A 19,371-nucleotide genomic window follows, 5' to 3' on the forward strand; every position below is an offset into this window, starting at 1 on the left:
ATTTCATTTGCAGCTGAAAAATCGCTTTAAGGAGAAGATCCCAGCCGGGACGGAAGTGGCCAACATCCTTGTCGGAGAAGCCAGCTTCCTGGAGAAGCCCTTCATTGCCTTTGTGCGTTTGCAGGACGCTGTGTTCCTTGGGGGCCTGACGGAGGTGGCTTTCCCTAGCAGGTAACAAAGGAGCAAACCGGGTCATGTCACAAGAGGCTGGACTTCAGGCTTTGCCTTAAAGTTGTGAGGCCTCCTGCCAGGAACACTTGATGCTCGCTGCCACTCTGAGCAGCAGGAAGAGGGGAAAGCCAGTGTGGCCCCTAGCGTGGCATCACTTCCAGGAGGAACCCGGAAATGAAATCGCACCACTCAAGGAATCACCAGAAACTCTATGATTTTACCATAAGGTTCCTGTGATTCCACAAGGTACCCTGCATCACTTCCTGTTTTTCCCCAGAGGTGACATAGTGGGGCAGAAGATGCCAAATTAAAAAAAACGTTTTTTTCCTGCCACCGCTTTGAGCAGAGTCAGATTAGGGCAGTTGCCAGCAGGGAGGCCTCCCAGCCCTATAAGTCAGAGAGTTGGCAGTCCTAGAGATTCCACCCTGCTTCTGCCAATGAGGACAGCTCAGACCTGGGGTCCTGGCAAAACAGCTGCTGATCCAGCACAGCTTTGGCTCTTGCAAGGCGGGCAGAATTCTACCCTCACTTGTTCTGAGGAAGGAGTTGTGGCCATAGCATGGCGTTTGTTCCAGATGGGAGCGGTAGAGGTGTGGGCCCTGATCTTGTTTGTCTGGCTTTCTCCAGGTTCCTCTTTATTCTGTTGGGGCCCCGAGTCAAAGTGAAGGCCTACCATGAAATCGGCAGAGCAGTGGCCACTCTCCTAACTGATGAGGTGAGTTTGGTGGTAGGGCATGTGGAAATGTTTGCAGCAGACCTAGCCATTAGGTATTTGTGGGGCAAAACATGGAGAAGGAAGAACCATGATCCAACCAAAGACAGGTACAGTCTGGGTGTAGAGACCCTGAATTCCCGGTGGAGTTGCCAACTGTTGGTAATTTTGTGAATTGCTCATGTTTTCAGAGCTCTGCCTGTAATAGCTAGAACACTTTTATTGTAGACAGAAAGACATACGTTCCTGTGGAACAGAGCTGTGTTCCTGAGCAAACCCTACAAATCCTGCCTTCTGTTTCTGGCAGCTCACAATACCTTTATCCTCTCCTCTATTAACAGCACACCTGGGAGGCAGGGCAGGCTATGATTGGCCAAAGGTTCACCCAGCACGTTTCCATGCCAGAGTGATCCTAGCCCAGAACATTAACTCAGTGGGATATTTTTTGTTTTCTCAAAAACATCTGATTAGCCACTGTCAAAAAAGAAATGCTGTACTACAGGGTCCCAAGGGGGCCAAAAAACATTGGGCCAGCCATGCAGGGATCACTGTACCGATGAAATTGTACCTGTGGGTCACCATGCAGACCTCTTGTTCTACAAGGAGGCCAGCCCTCCATTAACCCTGCAGCTTTCCACTTCTAGCTCTTCCAGCGAGTCGCCCGGAAGGCCCAAAGCACAGAAGATCTCGTTGCGGGAATCGATGAGTTTCTGGATGAACTGACCATCCTCCCCCCTGGCAAATGGGACCCAACCATTCGCATTGCTCCCCCCAAATGCCTGCCCTCCCCACAGAAGAGGTACGTGCAAAGGAGAGCAGGGGCTGGAGCCCAGATCAGATGCTGGTGACTTGGATGAGATTGGGGCACGAGAACAGACGGTCTCTGCCATCTGTGTTGGAGGAGCCATAGATTTTCACCGGCTGGTGTAGCCATTGGCTGGATATTGCATTTCTCCAGCATCCCAGAAGCTATACTTAGTGCTGGGAACATGTGATTGTTCTCTGAGCCAGAGAACTTAAATGGCAGGGAGGAAAACACAGCTGGGGAAACATCATGGGGCTCCTTGGACAGCACAGGAGAGGCTGGCAGGACGGAGTTCTGGCTCTGTCATCAACCCCCATTCCTCTGAGCTGGAGGTTGTTCGGCTGCTTCATCCTGCTGATGGAAGACCATCTCCTCTCCTTCCCTGTGCAGCCTTGTTTGGGGGTGGGGATTCCACAATCGGCCCGTGTGGAGCTCCATGCACTTGGTTATTTGTGTTACAGGGGTGTGGGGATGAATGAACAGTTGTCTCTCTCTTTAACAACATGCACCACCACCAATATAATGTAGACTTTGTAAAATACTGTGACATTAGCAACTTCTGGGGAACAGAAACCCATTTATTTAATCATTTGTCATATTTATATGCTGCTGTTCCCCAAGGACTCAGGGTGGCTTACAAATGTACCATTAAAACAATGATTTTAAAATAGCCAAATTTAAAGTGCTCAAGGAACATGGGGGCCTTTGGGGGGAGGACAGTTGGAGCTCACCAGTGAATGGTGGGGACGGAGAATAAAGTTGTGCATCCACAGTCCCCCACTTCCTGCAGCCCGGAAACCTTCCTCCTTCCCCTCTCAGGATCTCCATGCACTTCCGTGACTGGAGCCCGCATTCCAATGGGAACGTGTCCACCATGGAAGAGCGTCATCTCCACGGGAACCAGCAGGCCAGCGAGGAGCTGGAGAGGACAGGAAGGTAAAATTGCTAGAGACAGTTGGACACACCAGGGCAGGAGATCGTGAGATGCACTCCAGGGTGGGTTCGCTGGCCAAGTCCCTTCAGCAACTGCTTGAGACCACCCAAGGAGGAGGATGCTGATGCTCCATTAGGGCTCACTTGGCCCTCAGGACCATGGGAGCTGACCAGGAGGCAGTTGTGAATGTCTTGCATTCTGCAGGGGGTTGGACTAGATGACCCTGGAGGACCCTTCCAACTCTGTGATTCTATGATTCCACTGCCAGGAACCCAGTCAGTCCTCAGGGAGTCTGCTGGGACTTGGCCAGCAGTGGTGCAGCCTAGGAGATAGTAGGGAGGTTGCCAACTACGAGGTGAGAAATTCCTGGAGATTCAGGAGCAGAGCCTGGGGAGGGCAGGGGGTTGGGTGGGACCTCAGCAAGGTATAATGCCCGAAAGTCTGTCATCCAAAGCAGCCATTTCTTGAAAGGGAACTGCTCTTTGTCCTCTGGAGATCAGAACTGCAGGAATCTAATGAATCACCTGAGCAATGTAGTAATATTCTATTAGCCGATAAGCTTCCTGAAGTGACTGGGTGTGTGGCAGCATTTTTATTATACTTCAAAAAAGGGGACAATCTGGCAGATTGTGAATTAAATTTGTATGCTACATCAGTGCTTAGAGAATCACTCTAGATCTCCCACAGAGGTTTGACAAATTAGGAGCACTGGTATGGTAATTGAAATAAACATTAGACTTTTTAAAAGTAGTTTATGTACCTATGCCTTGTTTTATTATGGATTTCATGTAACCCCACTTATATAATGCAAAATCTCTTTTCTCTTATGGTGTGCCAATAAAAGTCTTACGTAACGTCAGGATCAGTTGTAAGTCCGGAAGATCCCCAGGCCCCCCTGGAGGTTGGCACCCCTATGGTGTTGCCTTTCACAAAGGGGCATCATAGACATGGCCAGGAGGGGCAGCTCTAGGCCCCCAAATTAGGAAGGTGGTGTGCCTTGGAGCTGCCCTGGGGCTTGACTCAGCTGGGTTCAGTTCCTGCCTGGCCTTTCCCTGTGGTTTTGGGCAGGTCTCAGCTTCCGAAAGAAATGCCCCTCCCCCCACCCCGGAGCCCTGACCCAGTACCATTCCCATTCTCTCCCAGGCTGTTCGGAGGGTTGATCAAGGACATCCAGCGAAAAGCACCCTGGTATTGCAGCGATTTCTACGACGCCTTGAACCTCCAGTGCTTTTCGGCTGCTCTCTACATCTACCTGGCCACGGTCACCAACGCCATCACCTTTGGGGGGATGTTGGGGGACGCGACGGATAACATGCAGGTCAATGAAAGGGTCTTGCTGGGGGTGGAGGACCCCTCCCCTCCTTTTCCCCGCAGCGAAGTGCCTCGGCACTTTGGTTGGAGACAGTGGGGCAGGAAGGCTGAAGGAGGGCAGCCCCAGGCCAGCATGCTATTGGAGGCAGGGGGGAGCCTGAAGATGGCCAAATGGGAGTTCTCCAGATGTCCATGGACTACAATTACCATGAGCCCCCACCAGCTGGTGGGGCTCATGGTAATTGTAGTCCATGGACATCTGGGGAGCCCCCATTTGGCCACCCCTGCCCCAGCTGGCAGGGGCTCATGGTAATTGTAGTCCATGGACATCTGGGGAGCCCCCATTTGGCCACCCCCGGCCCCAGTGGAAGGAGGCCTAGAGACCTAGTGGTGTGCTTCCCTGTACGACGTAGGGGGTCCTGGAGAGCTTTCTGGGAACTGCCATCGCTGGAGCCTTCTTCTGCCTGTGCGCCGGCCAGCCCCTCACCATCCTGAGCAGCACCGGGCCCGTCCTCGTCTTTGAGCGGCTTCTCTTCTCCTTCAGCAAGTAAGCAAGATGGCGCCCCAGGCCACAATTTCACACCACTTTGCCCAGGAGTGCAGACGGTTCTTGGGGAGATGGTGGGTGGAGAATGGTCCTGTCGGAACACAACCTGCCGATGTGGCCAGATGTGACCTCTTCCTTGAGGTTTTTGTGGTGTGGTGGTTAAGATCCGTGGACTCTGATCTGAAGACCCAGGTTTGATTCTCCCCTCCTCATCCACAAGAGGCCTGCCTGGGTGCTCTTGGGCCAGTCACTGTTCTCTCAGAGCTCTCTCAGCCTCACCTGCTTCTCAGGGTGTTTGTTGTGGGGAGAGGAAGGGAAGGCGATTGTAAGCTCTTTTGAGACCCATGAAGCCTTTCAAAGCTCTTCCAGCCTCATCTACCTACCTGCTGTGGGGGAGAGGAAGGGAAGGTGATTGTCAGCCACTTAAGGGAGAGAAAAGTGGATAAGCAAAACTATTCTCCTTCTCCTGGCTCCTAGTGTGACTGTTGCCCCCCACACCATTTGGTTGCAGTCTCTCCCCACTGCTCAGCACCATCCTAATGCTTTTTCAAAAGAGGGCCTGGCAGTTCTGGGACACTCCACAGCCAGTCAGCCAGCCAGCCAGCGCCTGGCAGGTTCCCCCAGGCCAGCCCAAATCTGGGTTGCTACTCCTGCAGGCTCAGCTGCAAGAGATCCCAGGGATCCCCTGAAGTCTCTGATTTTCATTACAAGCAGCCAGGGTGGGAACAGACGCCTGTCTCCCTGCTTGAGAGCCTGTTGCTCTTTCCGGAATGACCCTCTCCCCCTGGACAGCTAACTACCCTAACAGGCAAACCACAGGGGCCAAGAGATATTCTGCAGGGGAAGGGGTGGGTTTCTACCTGGGAAATGGTGCCAAGGGAAAGGGTTAAGTCAACCACTGCCCTTGTGTGGTCCTGAGAGTTTTAGAAAATGACACAGGGCTTTCCACAAGGGATCCAAAGCAGCTTATAGACATATAATGTTGACATATAACGTCAACAAGCACACAAGGAAACACCTCTGGCCACATCTGCAAACCAAGGGCAAACAAACCCAGCCCAGATGTTACATACCTACTGCCTAGCGTCTTCTGTCTATTACGTGCATGGCCAGCTCCTTAGGATAATTCCTTTACTCATTTAACAAGTCCTGTGGAGACCGCACAATGCCTCTCGTGATGTGGTCTCTGGTCCAGGATGTTTAGTCACTGACAGCCACCTTCTGTGAGAGAATTTTGGGGAAACACCACATCTCCTTTGGCCCTAAATCAGGGGTAGTCAAACTGCGGCCCTCCAGATGTCCATGGCAGGGGGAACGCTGGCAGGGGCTCCTGGGAATTGTAGTCCATGGACATCTGGAGGGCCGCAGTTTGACTACCCCTGCCCTAAATCATCTGCCTGCACCCCTGTTCTAGGAAGTTCCCCAAGAAGGGAGCCCCCCCGCCGGCCAGGGACTCACCCCTGGGGACTGTTGCGTGAAAGACCTCCTGAACTGTAAGAGTATGTCCTGTGGGATTACAGCTTCAGTTTGCTGTAGGACAGGGGTGGCCAAACAGTAGCAGGTGCTGACAGGGGCTGATGGGAATTATAGTCCTTGGGCATCTGGAGAGCCACAGTTTGGCCACCGCTGCCCAAGATTCTTGGGCAAAGTGGTGGGAGAGATCTCTGGCTCCTAACATCCCGGCCGGCCCGCTCAAGGGTTCCGTTTTGGACTCTCTTTCCTGGCAGAAATTACAGCTTGGACTATTTAGAATTCCGCCTCTGGATCGGCCTCTGGGTGGCCTTCTTCGGCCTTGTCCTGGTGGCGACCGAAGCCAGCTACCTGGTGCAGTATTTCACCCGCTTCACGGAGGAAGGCTTCTGCGCCCTCATCAGCTTCATCTTCATCTACGACGCTGTCAAGAAGATGCTCTCCTTGGCAGACCACTTCCCCATCAACTGGGAGTACAAGATCAGCGACGTCCCCCTGTACAGTTGCACCTGCCGCGGACCAGAGAGAGGTAGGGTCAAGCGGCCTGTGCCAATGTGGTGGTGGGCGGACTGGGGTGGGCGCATCTCTCCAGGGACGACATACAGCTGCATCCAGTTGTATCTGTGTAGATGGCCGAGTCTTGCAGTAGCCACTTTTAGGGCCGGACGGCTAAAGAGAGCCGATTCTTACCCTGTGCCTTCTAGTGGGGAAAGAGCTGTCCAGCCTCCTGGGTCCTGAAGACATCAGCAAATGCCAGCAAGTGGGCCTCCAAAATTTGAAGCAGTTCTGGCAAAAAAAAAACGACCAAATAAACCTTGGGATTCAGGCTAAAGGGAGGAGGAGAGTGGTCCCAGGTTCAATCCCTGACTTCTCCAGTTAAAAGGACTCTGCCTGAAACCCTGGTGGGCAGCTGCCAATCTGAGTAGACAATACTGACTGATGCCTCTGATTCAGTATGACTCAGCTTCTTGTGTTCAGCTCCCCACTGGCAGGGGGAAGCCATGAACATTAGGGGAGGGCAGTCGGCGATGGGAAATGCCTGAGACCCTAGAGAGCTGCTGCCAGTCTGAGTAGGCAATGCTGGACCAATTGGCCTGATTCTGTATAAGGCAGCTTCCTGCATATGAGCCCAGTTGTCTTGGATTGGCTGTTTCTTGCAGGCAACTCCTCTCTTCTGAATGAGACGCTCTCCCTGGCCTCCCACAGCTTTGGACAGGTAAGAAATGAAATCACCCTCCTGGGCTAGGAACCGGAGCCTGGCCTTCCCCTTGCTGTGGCCAACACAGTCAGCCAAGGAAGACTTGGGGCCTCTTCTGCCCATCAAAGGAACTCCAGCCTTCTGCATATCAGAGGAGGCGACAAGCAGCCCTGTGGCTTTTCCGACAGCCTGTGTTGCTCTCCCTCTGGTGCTTTCCTGCTTATTCCCTCGTGACTCTTCTGGCGATTCGTATTGTTCATTTGAGATGATCTCTGGCCCCTTGCATAGGCTATAATCATGGGGGGGGGGCAGAAGCACAGGGGGCAAGATGCATCTAATTGAATGGGAGCCACAGGAGGGGGGGTCTAAGAAATAGATACGGGACACTGAAAGGTAAGTGGTTCGAGTTGGAGGGGGTTTATAGCGGGTGTCTTCCAAAGGGTCTCTCTGTGTCCTTTTTTCCACTGCAGGACCCATTCCTTCCCTTAGGGAGCATTACAGTCTCCATGATCCAGTGGTCCATGCCTAGTTCATGGTGCATCATCCTGGCAGACTCCTCATATCTGACAAGAACTTCTTGGATAATTTTATTCTTCCCCCCTCCCTCCCTTCTTCCCTGCAGCAGGAGGCCGGGAACTGGTCCCTGCTGACCAAGGACGAGTGTGTGCAACTAGGGGGCCACCTGGTGGGCAAGAGCTGCCATTACGTGCCTGACATCACCTTCATGTCTTTCATTCTGTTTGTGGGCACATTCCTCTGCTCCATGATGCTGAAAGGCTTTAAGACGAGCCGCTATTTCCCCACCACGGTGAGTGTCTCTTGCCCATGGTCTTGCCCTGTTGCCAGCAGGGGCAGGGTCAAGCAGAGCCTGGTAGATTTCCTACACCAAGCTGGAAACCAAGGCCCGTGTGGTCATTTTGTCTAATAGGCTTGTCCCTGCACTCGGCATCCAAACTTTGCCCTTCATTTCAGAGCCTTTGGCAGTTAGGGCCGCCAACCTCCAGGTGGGGCCTCCCAGAGATCTCCCAGAGTTAAAACTGAGCCCCAGACTACAGCGACCGGTTCCCCTGGAGAAAATAGATGCTTTATTTATTTATTTGATTTATTTATTTGATTTATTCCCTACCACTCTCAAGGACAGCTCATGGTGGGTTACAAATATCCGATAAAACCCCAGTAAAACCCCATTAAAAATGAACAACAATCACAATAAAAAACCAAGCAACATGGCAATAATAACTCTATAAAACTCCTCCACCCCCCACCCAGCCTCTATCTCTGGAGGGACAGAAAGAGGTGTCAAGATCTCAACTGATTGGTGGATGACCGGGGGGTGGGGCTTGATCTTCTTCAATGCCCCAACCTCAACCAGAGACCTGGTAGAAGTGCTCCATTTAGCAGGCCCTATGGAACGTTGGAAGCTCCCGCAGCTCACCTGGGAGCTCGTTCCATCAGGTCAGGGCCAGGACCAAAAAGGCCCTGGCCCTGGCCGAGGCCAGGCATGCTTCCTTGGGGCCAGGAATGAGGTAGATTCATCATATCCCTCATGACCTTCTGCCCAGGTTCCTCCCGCCATACTTCCATGAATTTTCCAACCTGGAGTTGGCAACACTAAGCCTAGGCACTAGGCACTGACACTGGTCCCTCCTCCAAAGGCATGACGTATTGGTTTGAGCCCCAAGTCAACAGAAAGCTTTCTGGTCCACCACAATGTAAATCATCGCCACAGCCTTGGCGGAGCAAACCACATGAGAAGGGAATGAAGGGCACAACACCCTTTAAAAGGGGGTAGTCAAACTGCGGCCCTCCAGATGTACATGGACTACAATTCCCATGAGCCCCTGCCATCGAATGTTGCAGGGGATCATGGGGATTGTAGTGTATGGACACCTGGAGGACCACAGGTTGACTAACACTGCTCTAAAGAACTCACTGGCCCAAGGTCACCTCATGGGTCTCAAAAGAGCTTACAATCGCCTTCCCTTCCTTTCCCCACAACAAACACCCTGAGAAGCAGGTGAGGCTGAGAGAGCTGGCAGGGGCTCATGGGAATTGTAGTCCATGGACATCTGGAGGGCCGCAGTTTTACTACCCCTGATTTAAAACATATTTCGAGACTCTTTTTCATCTTTCCACCAAGAAGAATATTGCATCTTGGCTGTGCAAGACCTGGGCAGCTCCCTACAAAGCAGAGGCCCCCTAGCTTTACAGTTCCAGCTGTTCCTTCCTGCACTCACTGGATGCTACTTCCTTTGTTCCATGCAACCCCATGCTGATCCCAAATCCTGCTCTCCTCTTAGGCAAAAATCCCTAGAGCTTCAGGAAGGGGTCCAGGGGCTCCTTAAAGAGTCTTCTACTGCTCCCACAGCTCCCACTTGAAGTGATCATAAAGGCAAAATACTTGCCATCATTAGACGAAAGGAAGGAATTAGGCTGCGTTGCTAGGAGCATAGGATCCAGAGCTAGGGAAAACATAATACTACCCTATTCTGCATTGGTTAGACCTCATTTGGAATATTGTGTCCAGTTCTAGGAGCTGCAGTTCAAGAAGGACATTGACAAGGTGGAACATGCTCAGAGACGTGCAACGAGGAGGGCTGAGGGGTTGGAATCCAGGCCGTGGGAGGAGAGGCTGAGGGAGCTGGGTCTGTGTCGCTTGGAGAAGAGCAGGGCAAGAAGCAAGAGGATAGCTGTGGCTAAAGGGAGCCATGTTGAAGAAGGGGCAAACTGGTTTACTGCCGCTTTAGAGACCGGGTCTAGGAGCAACGGGTTCAAATTATGGGAAAGGAGGTTCCGCTGAAGTATTAGATAGCATTTTCTGACAGCAAGGGCTGTTTCTAGATGGCATATGCTGCCTCAGAGGTGGTGGAGTCTCCATCGTTGGAAGTTTTTAGGAGTAGATTGCATGAGCACGTGTCAGAAGTGAGTGATTTTTTTAAGTCCCCAAGTAGGTGGTAAGCTGGACTGGATGGCCCTTTGAGAGCTCTTCCAGCTCTGTGTGATTCTGAAGGTGCCCTCAGGTTGTTCTCTTTGCTTGACCTCTTCCCCAGTCCAAAGACAAAGATGGAGGCTTCTTCTGCTAATTCTTTGGTCTGGTTTCTCAGCTCAGGAGGCTGGTTGGTGATTTCGCCATCATCTTGGCCATCCTCATCTTCTGTGGGATCGATGCTGTCCTCGGTCTGGAGACCCCCAAACTCATTGTGCCCAGTGACTTCAAGGTGAGGCTAGTTGAAGATCAGAGGAGGGTATTATTCTGTTAAGGGGGGGATGGGTGCAACAGATATGTCAGACTGTGTTTCTGTGGGGCTTCAGCCGCATGGGATGAGCATATGACTTAGATTACCAAGGAAGAGACTTTCCTGCACACACGTTTTCCTTGCTTGTAAATTCCTGTTCTTTTTCTGTTCTTCATCTGTTTTGCTCCCTCTAGTGGTCAGATATTACACTACATCTGTTATGTCTCCCTGCAGATTTAAATTGCAGGTTTTTGTCGAACGTAAACTAGTGTAATACTGAATTGGCCACTAGAGGGAGCAAATACATGCAGAACAGGGAGGAAACCATGAAAGAATCAGGAACTTACAAATGAGAAAGATGAAAATGCAGGAAAAAGTCAAAGAACTGATGTGGCTATAGCACATTTGAGCACATTTCCTCACCAACTGGACATGGCCTGCATGGCACTGCTGTCGGAGCTGGCACAGTTCTGTAGGGCCTGCAAGATGGGGCTCTTCCACCAAGCTTTTGGTTGGATCCAAAGTCTTAATAATATCTGTGGCCCTCCCCTATAAAACACTCCTACTGTATGGCACCTTGTCCGGAGACTTACGGGCAGTGACTTTCTGAAAGCTGCTATTACTCATTGCTGTTGATTTGATACCTACGTTTATATTGTGTTATATTTTTAATTAGTTGGTGTATTGTACTGGTTTTTAATTATTAATTTTAACTGATTTTATACACCGCCCTGAACAATATTGGGAGAGTGGTATATAATTAAGAATAATAATTATAAATAATAATGATAAATGTCACCTGTTTACATGTTACAGTGAATGCATATACATCTAAGAGCCCAAACTGTGTCCACTGTACAAATGAAACCAGGGACCAGGATCTGGATCAACCTGGGGTTTAAATCCCATGTTCAGCTCTACATGCATTGAATGTAACACGAGAATTACTAAACACAGACATAAAGCAATGTCACAAGTACACAGTACAAAGATGGTACGAGTGTTCGCTAAAGCTTGTGTTGTCAGACTAGGATCTAGGAGAGCCTGGTTCGAATCCCCACTCTTCTATGGAGGTTTGCTCGGTGACCTTGGGCCAGTCACTCACACTTGGCCAAACCTATCTCACAGGGTTGTTGTTATGAGGTTAAAATGGAGGAGAGGAGAAGTACATCAGCCACCCTGGGTTCCCTTTGGAGAGACTGGGAGGGGATAAAGGAAGTGAATAAATAAATAAAATTTAAAGGATTAGCATGATATCCAGTTTCATGGATATCCTTTCCACACACTGGTTCATCTTTGGTATGACTTGGGTCTTCACGGGCAGCAGAGATTCTAGCAGAAGCCTTGGCTTGCTCTTCCATTCCTCCTTCACCATGCCAAATGCATCAGGAACAGCATCGCTTTTCTCAATTGCCTCCCTAATGTCCTTGAAGTACCCACTGATTTTGGTCGCTTTTTTCCTTTCTACCTCTTTCCCACTACCCATTTTTTAATGACAAAAAACATTGTGTAGAACAGGGGTCCTCAACGTGGTGCCCACACTAACACCGTTTCTGGTGCCCACCAAGTGTTTTTAGAAAACAGGTGGGGCCAGGCAGGGCTTTTGGCCACCAAAGCCCAAAACTGGCCCTGGCTGATCACTGAATTTTGAAGTGACTGTGCAGATTTTTAAGAAACATTGGTTTGGCAACAGCTGCCACCACAAGTCCACAATCTTCACAGTGTAACTGAACGTAAGCTGCGGTAGCCACTGGGGTGGCTGGCTCCGCCTACTGGGGCAGCTATTTTGTGGTAGCTGCACCAGGCTGTGAATAACAATGCTGCCAGAAGATAGAAAATGGTTGGGGACCTCCGGAGTAGAACTAACAAGAAGGATAAGAGCCAAATTCCTTCTTGAGTACATGCTTGACTACAGTAATTAGAATGAAGAATAAATTGCATTGTACTAAGTGTTCTTACATACTTCTACAACAGTGGTCCCCAACCTTTTTTATCACCGGGGACCGGTCAACGCTTGACAATTTTACTGAGGCCCGGGGGGGTAGTCTTTTGCCGAGGGATGTCGCTGCCTGAGCCCCTGCTCCACTTGCTTTCCTGCCAGCGCCCTTGACTTCCCGCCGCCTGCCTGGGGGGCACTGCCAGCAGCAGCTGCCATGCCGAGGGGGAGCCCCAGCCCCAGCCCAGCCATGGCGGCCACTTGAGAACACCAAAGGTGAGCCAGCGGCAGAGTGACAGGGAAGCCTCCGAGGCAGCAGCAAGGGAGGTGGACGAGGAGGAGCCACGGCCCGGTACCAACTGATCCACGGACCAGTACCGGTCCCTGGCCCGGGGGTTGGGGACCACTGTTCTACAATACATTTAACACTATAGACATTCTGCACACATTGAATAATGCACTTTCAATGTGCTTCTGCAGCTGTGCAGAACAGGAAAATCTACTTCCAAAGTGCATTGAAACAGCATTATCCAACATGTGTAGAATGAGCCTAGATTGGCAAACCTCTCCTTCTCCCAGGCCACAGGATAACTACCCTGCCTAGCCCTATGGGTGCTATACTGTTACACAGAACTCCTTTCTAACCCCAAATGACTGGTGGTTGTGGGAACCGATGAATCACTACAGTCATTTTAAAAAACAAATGCAAACCTTGGAATATACAGGTAAAAGGGATCTAGAAAAGAGTGTTGACTCAGCCCATGATCAAAACAAAAGTCCGGTGGCACCTTATAGACCAGCAACATTTATCCTAATGTGAGCTTTCATGAGTCAGAACTCACTTAATCAGATGCAATGAGAAGGAAGAAAACCATTTGCCTCATTTCAAGAAAGGAGAAAAGCTGAGCAAAGAGAGACCTAGTATCAAATATCGTGTGATTCTCAAGTTATACAGAACAGATGAAAGAGGTCAGAGATTCTAGTCATTCACGTGGTAAAATAAAAGTTCAATAAACTATAATAAAATAATGAAGGAATAAGCAATTTGAAGAACAAGAGAGCCAGCAATAACCTCTAATCTCTATTCATTCATTATATATTACTAGACAATCATACCTTAATATAAAGTAAATGATTTTCTTCCTTCCCATTGTACCTGATGAACTGAGTTCTGATTCATGAAAGCTCACACTGGAATGAACGTTGTTAATCTTTAAGGTGGCACTGGACTTCTAGGGCCTTTTTGCACGGGGATCTTTGTTGCAAATTGGTCACTGAATGAAAAATCGCCATTTAAAATAGTGGAATTCGTCGTTATGCATACCTGCCTTTGTAGTGGAATCAGTTGCGTTTTTTAGCGTTTCCCACAGGCTTCCGGTCTCGGCAGAAATCGCTAGAAAGGAAGCGCTATTGCCAAGCTCGTCCCGCCCCTGGCCGTCAAGCAGCCAATGGGCAGCCGTTAGCATGCTCCCAAACAGCCCCTTTCCCTTTAAGGAAGGTTTTAAAAAAAAAAAAAAAAAACAGACCCATTGTAACGAATCTGGGTAGATTCGTTGCAACGGAGAGACCCATCCAGCTGCCTGGGGTGTTTGAGCTGTCGTTTGATCGTTAACACGCTGCCTCCGAGTGAAAAAAAAAAATCCCCCCCCCTCTCACGGGCCCAATTTTCGGCTGAATGGAATGTGTGAAATGTGTGTGCTTAGTGACTGAAGGGGAGGGACTGAAGCCGGGAAGCCTCTGTTTGAGCTGTCATTTGATCGTGGCCACGCTGCGTCCGAGTGGGAAAAAAAAATCCCCCCTCCCCCCCCCCTCACGGGCGCGATTTTCAGCCGAAACAGTGTGAAAAATAAAGGGAAAATACATCAGCAAACGGGCTTCTGCGGGCTTCTTGTGCTTAGTGACTGTAAACAGCTCTGAGGAGGGACTGCAGCCTGGGAAGCCTCACTGGCTAAACGGAGGCTCGCCGGTGCGTTGATCTCCACTCGCTCGGGGAAAAAAGAATGGCGATCGCTTCGCCGGAAGTTTGGAGGACAGGCTCAGGAGGAGGGACTCTGAAGAAACCGCAACAATGTTAACGCACAGGTCTTTATCGCTATTGTTGCAGATTGGTTGCAGGAGTGTATCGCTTTCCGGAGGGTGAATCCACTTTTTGGGATTCCCCTGAAAGCGCTACAACAAAGCGCTTTTTGCGGGTCGGTTTCAGGAGTGTTGCAGATTGTCTACGACGTCGTGGGTTATTCCAAATTAGTAGCGTTTTCAATTAGCAACCATTGTGCTATTTTGAAGCCGTGCGAAATGGCCCCTAGTTTTGTTTTACTATAATAGACTAACACAGCTTCCCCTTTGTTTCTTGATAGCCCTGGAAGGGTTTCCCAAATAGGTGGGAGTTAATTGTTTGTATATTTTTAAAACTTGTTAAATATTTATTGGGTGATATGACCATAAATGTCAATCTGCCCTCCTCTCCCAAAATGGCCAGTGATGGGCTTGGGAGTGGGAAGGGGAGGGGCCCCGGGTGGACGTGTCCACAGCTCTACTTCCCAACCATATTCTCCATGATTGTGTCACTTCAGATTTCTTGAAGCCTGAAGAATGTTTCAGGGGTTTCTCAATGGTAACAACGTTGAGAAAGGCTGCCATAGAATATGGTTGGAATGCATAGCTGTGTACATGCCCACCCGAGGCCTCTCCCTTTCCCACCCCCTCCAGGCCCATCATTGGTCATTTGGGGACCATATATGGTCATGACCATATATATCACTCAATAAAAGTTTAATAAACCCCAGGGCTTCACAAAGCCTGGCATATGTTGATGCCAGCCTTGGACTTAGAATCATAGTTTTGGAAGGGACCACCAGGGTCATCTAGTCCCACCCCCTGCAGAATGCAGGAAATTCACAACTACCTGCTCACCCCAGTGACCACAATTCCATGCCTAGATGAGCCCCCCCCCAAACCAGAATCCTTGGCCAGTTTGAACTGGAGGAAAGCCTCCCAACCCCAAAGGGGCAATCAACATTTCCCTGGGCATGCAAAAAAGGACCACAAGAGCCAAGCACTGACACTATCCCTTTTGCCCATCTACTCACAATCTGCCTAAGTTCACAGAATCTAGCCTCTGCTTAAAAACTTCCAAGGAAGGAGAATCCACCACCTCCCAAGGAAGTCTGTTCCACTGAGGAACTGCGAAAGTTGATTTCTGAACCTGCTCCTCCTGGATGGGAGGAGAGGAGAGGAGAGGAGAGGAGAGGAGGGAGGGTTTGTAGCAGGCTGGCAAGAAGGAGGTCTGTGTTGCTCCAAGGACAGGTTTTCTGCTGCTGAGGACCTGATGGTGGTGGAAGCCTAAGGTAGCCAGCTTTGGCTTTGGAAATGCCTGGAGACTCTGGGGGTGGGGGTGGGAGAGGGGAGGGCCCTCAAGCCTCCACCTCCCCCCCCCCCGAAGCAGCCATTCTCTCCAGAGGAATTGATCTCAGGTAACCCCTGGAGGTTGGCAACCCTACTGAAGGCCCTGAGTGATCACTAGGGACCGGCACAAGCCAAAATTTGGCCCAAGCTTGGCCTGGTTGAGAGCCCAACAAATGATGTTCAGTGAAAGCCCCTTCCTTGAACATTGACTGAACTTTGGCTGTTTGGGCCTTTTAAACCTCATAGCTGAGCGAGTCCACAGATGAACTGTTCAGTTCAAATGGCTGTGAGAGATTTCCCCAGTCGGTTTTGCCTCGCTTGGACTGGTGAAATGGCTGGCAGCCATTTCAGCTGAACAGCTGAGGGATCCACCCACCCCGCTGTTAGGCTGAAAGCTTTCGTGCGCACACAAACGTCCTTGGATTCTGAGAAAGCTCATCCCTTGAATAAAACTTTGTTGGTCTTAAAGGTGCCACTGGACATGAAATTTGTCCTGGAATATTTGTCCTGGAATGCCCATCCTTGGCAATCACCTTTCCTCCCTTTTCTAGAGTGGCCAGTGTCCACATATTGTTTGACAAGAATTACAATTTATCTCTACAGAGATCAGTTCCCTGGGAGAAAGAGGCTACTTTGCAAGGTGGAACCTCTGGGATCCGAGCCCTGCTGAGCTCCTTCCCCTCCTCCTCAGGGAGCCCTCTCAACCCCCCCCCCCCACGGGAATTCCCAGCAAAGGGTCCCGGTGCCTTAGCCAAGCGGCCATGAAATGGTTCCCTGTTGTAGCTCAGCGGGAGCCAGCCAGTGGCTCACGTTCAGGCTTGAGTCTTCTTGCCGCAGCAGGACTGGGTGTGGGCGGATTAGCAGGCCGAATAAAAGCGGTGGCGTTCTCCGCCTGCCAAGGGAGGGGTGACGGAAGGAGCTGCTGGCCTCTCCTTGGAACAGGTGGAAGAACAGCCTGTGGCCCACTGGCGGGGAAAGGGCGGGGCTGACGTGAAGCCGGTGCTGGGCTGGGCGGAGGAGGCGGAGACGGGACTGCGAGAGAGCCTTCCTATTCTGACAGCACTTCCACAGCCTCCTGGGTCTGCAGAACTCAGCGCAGGGCATTTCCCGTGCACGTCTTGCACACACGTGAAGCGTATGTTAATTAAACTCCCCACAAGCAGCATCTCTGGGCCCCAGAGATATAATTAGCCCTGTTTTTGAGAATCTGAAGCCGAGCATCAGAGACATCTGCAGGTGACTCAACCTGGGTCAGGAGGCAGGGATGGATTGCCTGGGCCCGCATGCCCATGCTCAACCGGTTGCGCGATACAAAACAGCACTCTGCGTCTCATCTGGATGGAGAGTTGATACCCAGTGACCTGTTTTGGCTAAATTCAGGTGGGTCGCCGTCTGGGTCTGTAGAGCACAGTTGGAGTCCAGCAGCATCTTCAAGACCAACAAACTAAGAAGTGTGCAGGCACACGAATGCTTATACTTTGAGTGAAAGTTGGTTGTTTTTAAAGGGACCACTGGAGTCAAACCTTGTTTGAGTCATGGAACCTGAACAAAGTGCCAACAAGTTGATTTGGAAAGGCAACAACAACAACAACAACAACACACACACACACACTTAGTTGGTTGGGAAAATGTTTCATCTTGGACAGTCAAGTAGAGTTGCCAACATCCAGGTGGGGCCTGGAGGTCCCCCAAAACTATAGTTGAATTTCAGACCACTTAGAGAAAATAGTAGAATTTACTGGATTATACCCTGCCCAAACCTTGCTTTCCCCAGGCTGTACCCCCAACCCAAATTTGGCAGCCCAAGTCAAGTTGCAGAGGGCTTCCTTCAATGAGTTTTGAGCAGAGACCTCTTGAAAAGGTATTAGGCCTATTTCTCTGACCTGCCTGTGACCCAAAATGTGGAATTCCCTGTCAGTGAAAGTAGTGATGGTCATAGGAATAAAGAGCTATAAAGGGGGGATTAGATAGATTCATGACAGATCGATCAATGGCGGCTAGCTATGGTGGCTGAGGGGAAACTCCACCCATCAGGGGAAGGCCTTGGACTCCATGCCCTGTTGTTGGCCATCCAAAAGAACTGGTTAGCCACTGTGTGGGATAGGATGCTGGACTAGATGGACCACTGGTCTGATCCAGCAGGGCTCTTCTGATGTTCTTATGAAGGCCTCGGCCTCTCTGCCCTGTTGCTGGCCCTCCAGAGGAACTGGTGGGCCACTGTGTGAGAGAGGATGCTGGACTAGATAGACCCTTCCTGGTCTGATCCAGCAGAACTCTTCTTGTGCTCTTATGCTCCATGCTCTCATAAACCTTCCCAATACCTGTTCCTTCTTCAGCCTACGAATCCCACCCGAGGGTGGGTCGTGTTTCCTTTTGGAGCAAACCCCTGGTGGATTTACCTGGCCTCCTCGGTGCCTGCTATTCTCGTCATCATCCTCATCTTCATGGACCAGCAGATCACAGCCGTCATCCTCAACCGCAAAGAATATAAACTGCAGGTCAGTCTCGGGGCAGGGCGCTTGAGGTCTCAGAGGGCTCCTCTCACAGCGGCTGTCCCAGAAACAGAGATATGGGGAGGAATGAAATAGGAAGCCCAAGCATCCACTGTGTGCCAGGCCTGTCCCCATGCACTATAGGCTGCAGAAGTGGGGAAACATCTAGGTCCTGACACTGGATTCTCCAGGAGGACAAAGAGCAATTCTCTGGAGCCATTTCAGGAAAACACATGGAGAAAAATCTTTTGCCCCCTTCCGCAAGGTAGGTGTTCTTGACTCAGATCTGACTCCTGCACACCTAGGATTTAAGTTCACCTTGGGGAACTCAGTAGGTGCATCTGATCCAAAATCCTTGTAGCAGACCTGGGGAGCACAAGAGGCCCTGTTGTGGGCCCTGTATATTATTATTTATTTTTAATAAATACTTTTATTTTAATAATAGTATAATATAATAGTAATAATAACTTTATTCGTATATCCTGCCCCTCCTGGTAGCTCAGGGCAGGTAACAATATAGGCTAAAACAATCAAATCTTTTTTTTTTAAAGTAAGTGATTTAAAACATTGTATACATGTTTAGAAATATATGAAATCTAAAAGGGATATAAAATGAGAAAAGGGTTATATAAAATAATATTTGTCAAAAATTATTATACATTGCAGGGCATATAGAACAAACTTTGTTTGAGTCTGCCTGTGTGTGTATTTCTCCCCAACATCCTCCTCATCATAACCTTACAATAATATTTTCTTAAATCTGAAATTTATTGTACTGGCCATTAGCTTATTGTATAAACCACCCCAAAACTGTGAGGAGAGGGGCGGCCTATACATTGAAATATCAACAAACAAACAAAAGAGATTTTGAACTTTTAAACTTCTAAACATTGTAATTAGTCTATTTTGCCACTATATTGATACTTTCATCACAGATACATATTTTATATTAGATATTTCATCACTTCTACATATTAACTGAGCCTCTTGTGGCGCAGAGTGGTAAGGCAGCAGAAATGCAATCTGAAAGCCCTGCCCATGAAGCTGGGAGTTCAATCCCAGCAGCCGGCTCGAGGTTGACTCAGCCTTCCATCCTTCTGAGGTCAGTAAAATGAGTACCCAGCTTGCTGAGGGGTAAATGGTAATGACTGGGG

General features: G+C 50.0%; 1 protein-coding gene across 1 annotated transcript in view; it reads left to right on the plus strand.

Moving 5' to 3' along the window:
* SLC4A9 (solute carrier family 4 member 9) overlaps window positions 1-19,371 on the plus strand; it is a 61,210-nt gene that overhangs the window by 14,480 nt on the left and 27,359 nt on the right. The window contains exons 5-15 of the mRNA XM_077309882.1: window positions 14-171; window positions 799-886; window positions 1,528-1,682; window positions 2,508-2,624; window positions 3,766-3,940; window positions 4,347-4,480; window positions 6,208-6,479; window positions 7,111-7,166; window positions 7,771-7,956; window positions 10,253-10,366; window positions 18,062-18,223. Of these exons, the coding sequence (XP_077165997.1) occupies window positions 14-171; window positions 799-886; window positions 1,528-1,682; window positions 2,508-2,624; window positions 3,766-3,940; window positions 4,347-4,480; window positions 6,208-6,479; window positions 7,111-7,166; window positions 7,771-7,956; window positions 10,253-10,366; window positions 18,062-18,223 (1,617 nt within the window). The remainder of the gene's footprint in view (window positions 1-13; window positions 172-798; window positions 887-1,527; window positions 1,683-2,507; window positions 2,625-3,765; window positions 3,941-4,346; window positions 4,481-6,207; window positions 6,480-7,110; window positions 7,167-7,770; window positions 7,957-10,252; window positions 10,367-18,061; window positions 18,224-19,371) is intronic.

This window comes from Paroedura picta, chromosome 14 (genome assembly GCF_049243985.1).
Source record: "Paroedura picta isolate Pp20150507F chromosome 14, Ppicta_v3.0, whole genome shotgun sequence".
NCBI classification, from domain to species: Eukaryota; Metazoa; Chordata; class Lepidosauria; order Squamata; family Gekkonidae; genus Paroedura; species Paroedura picta.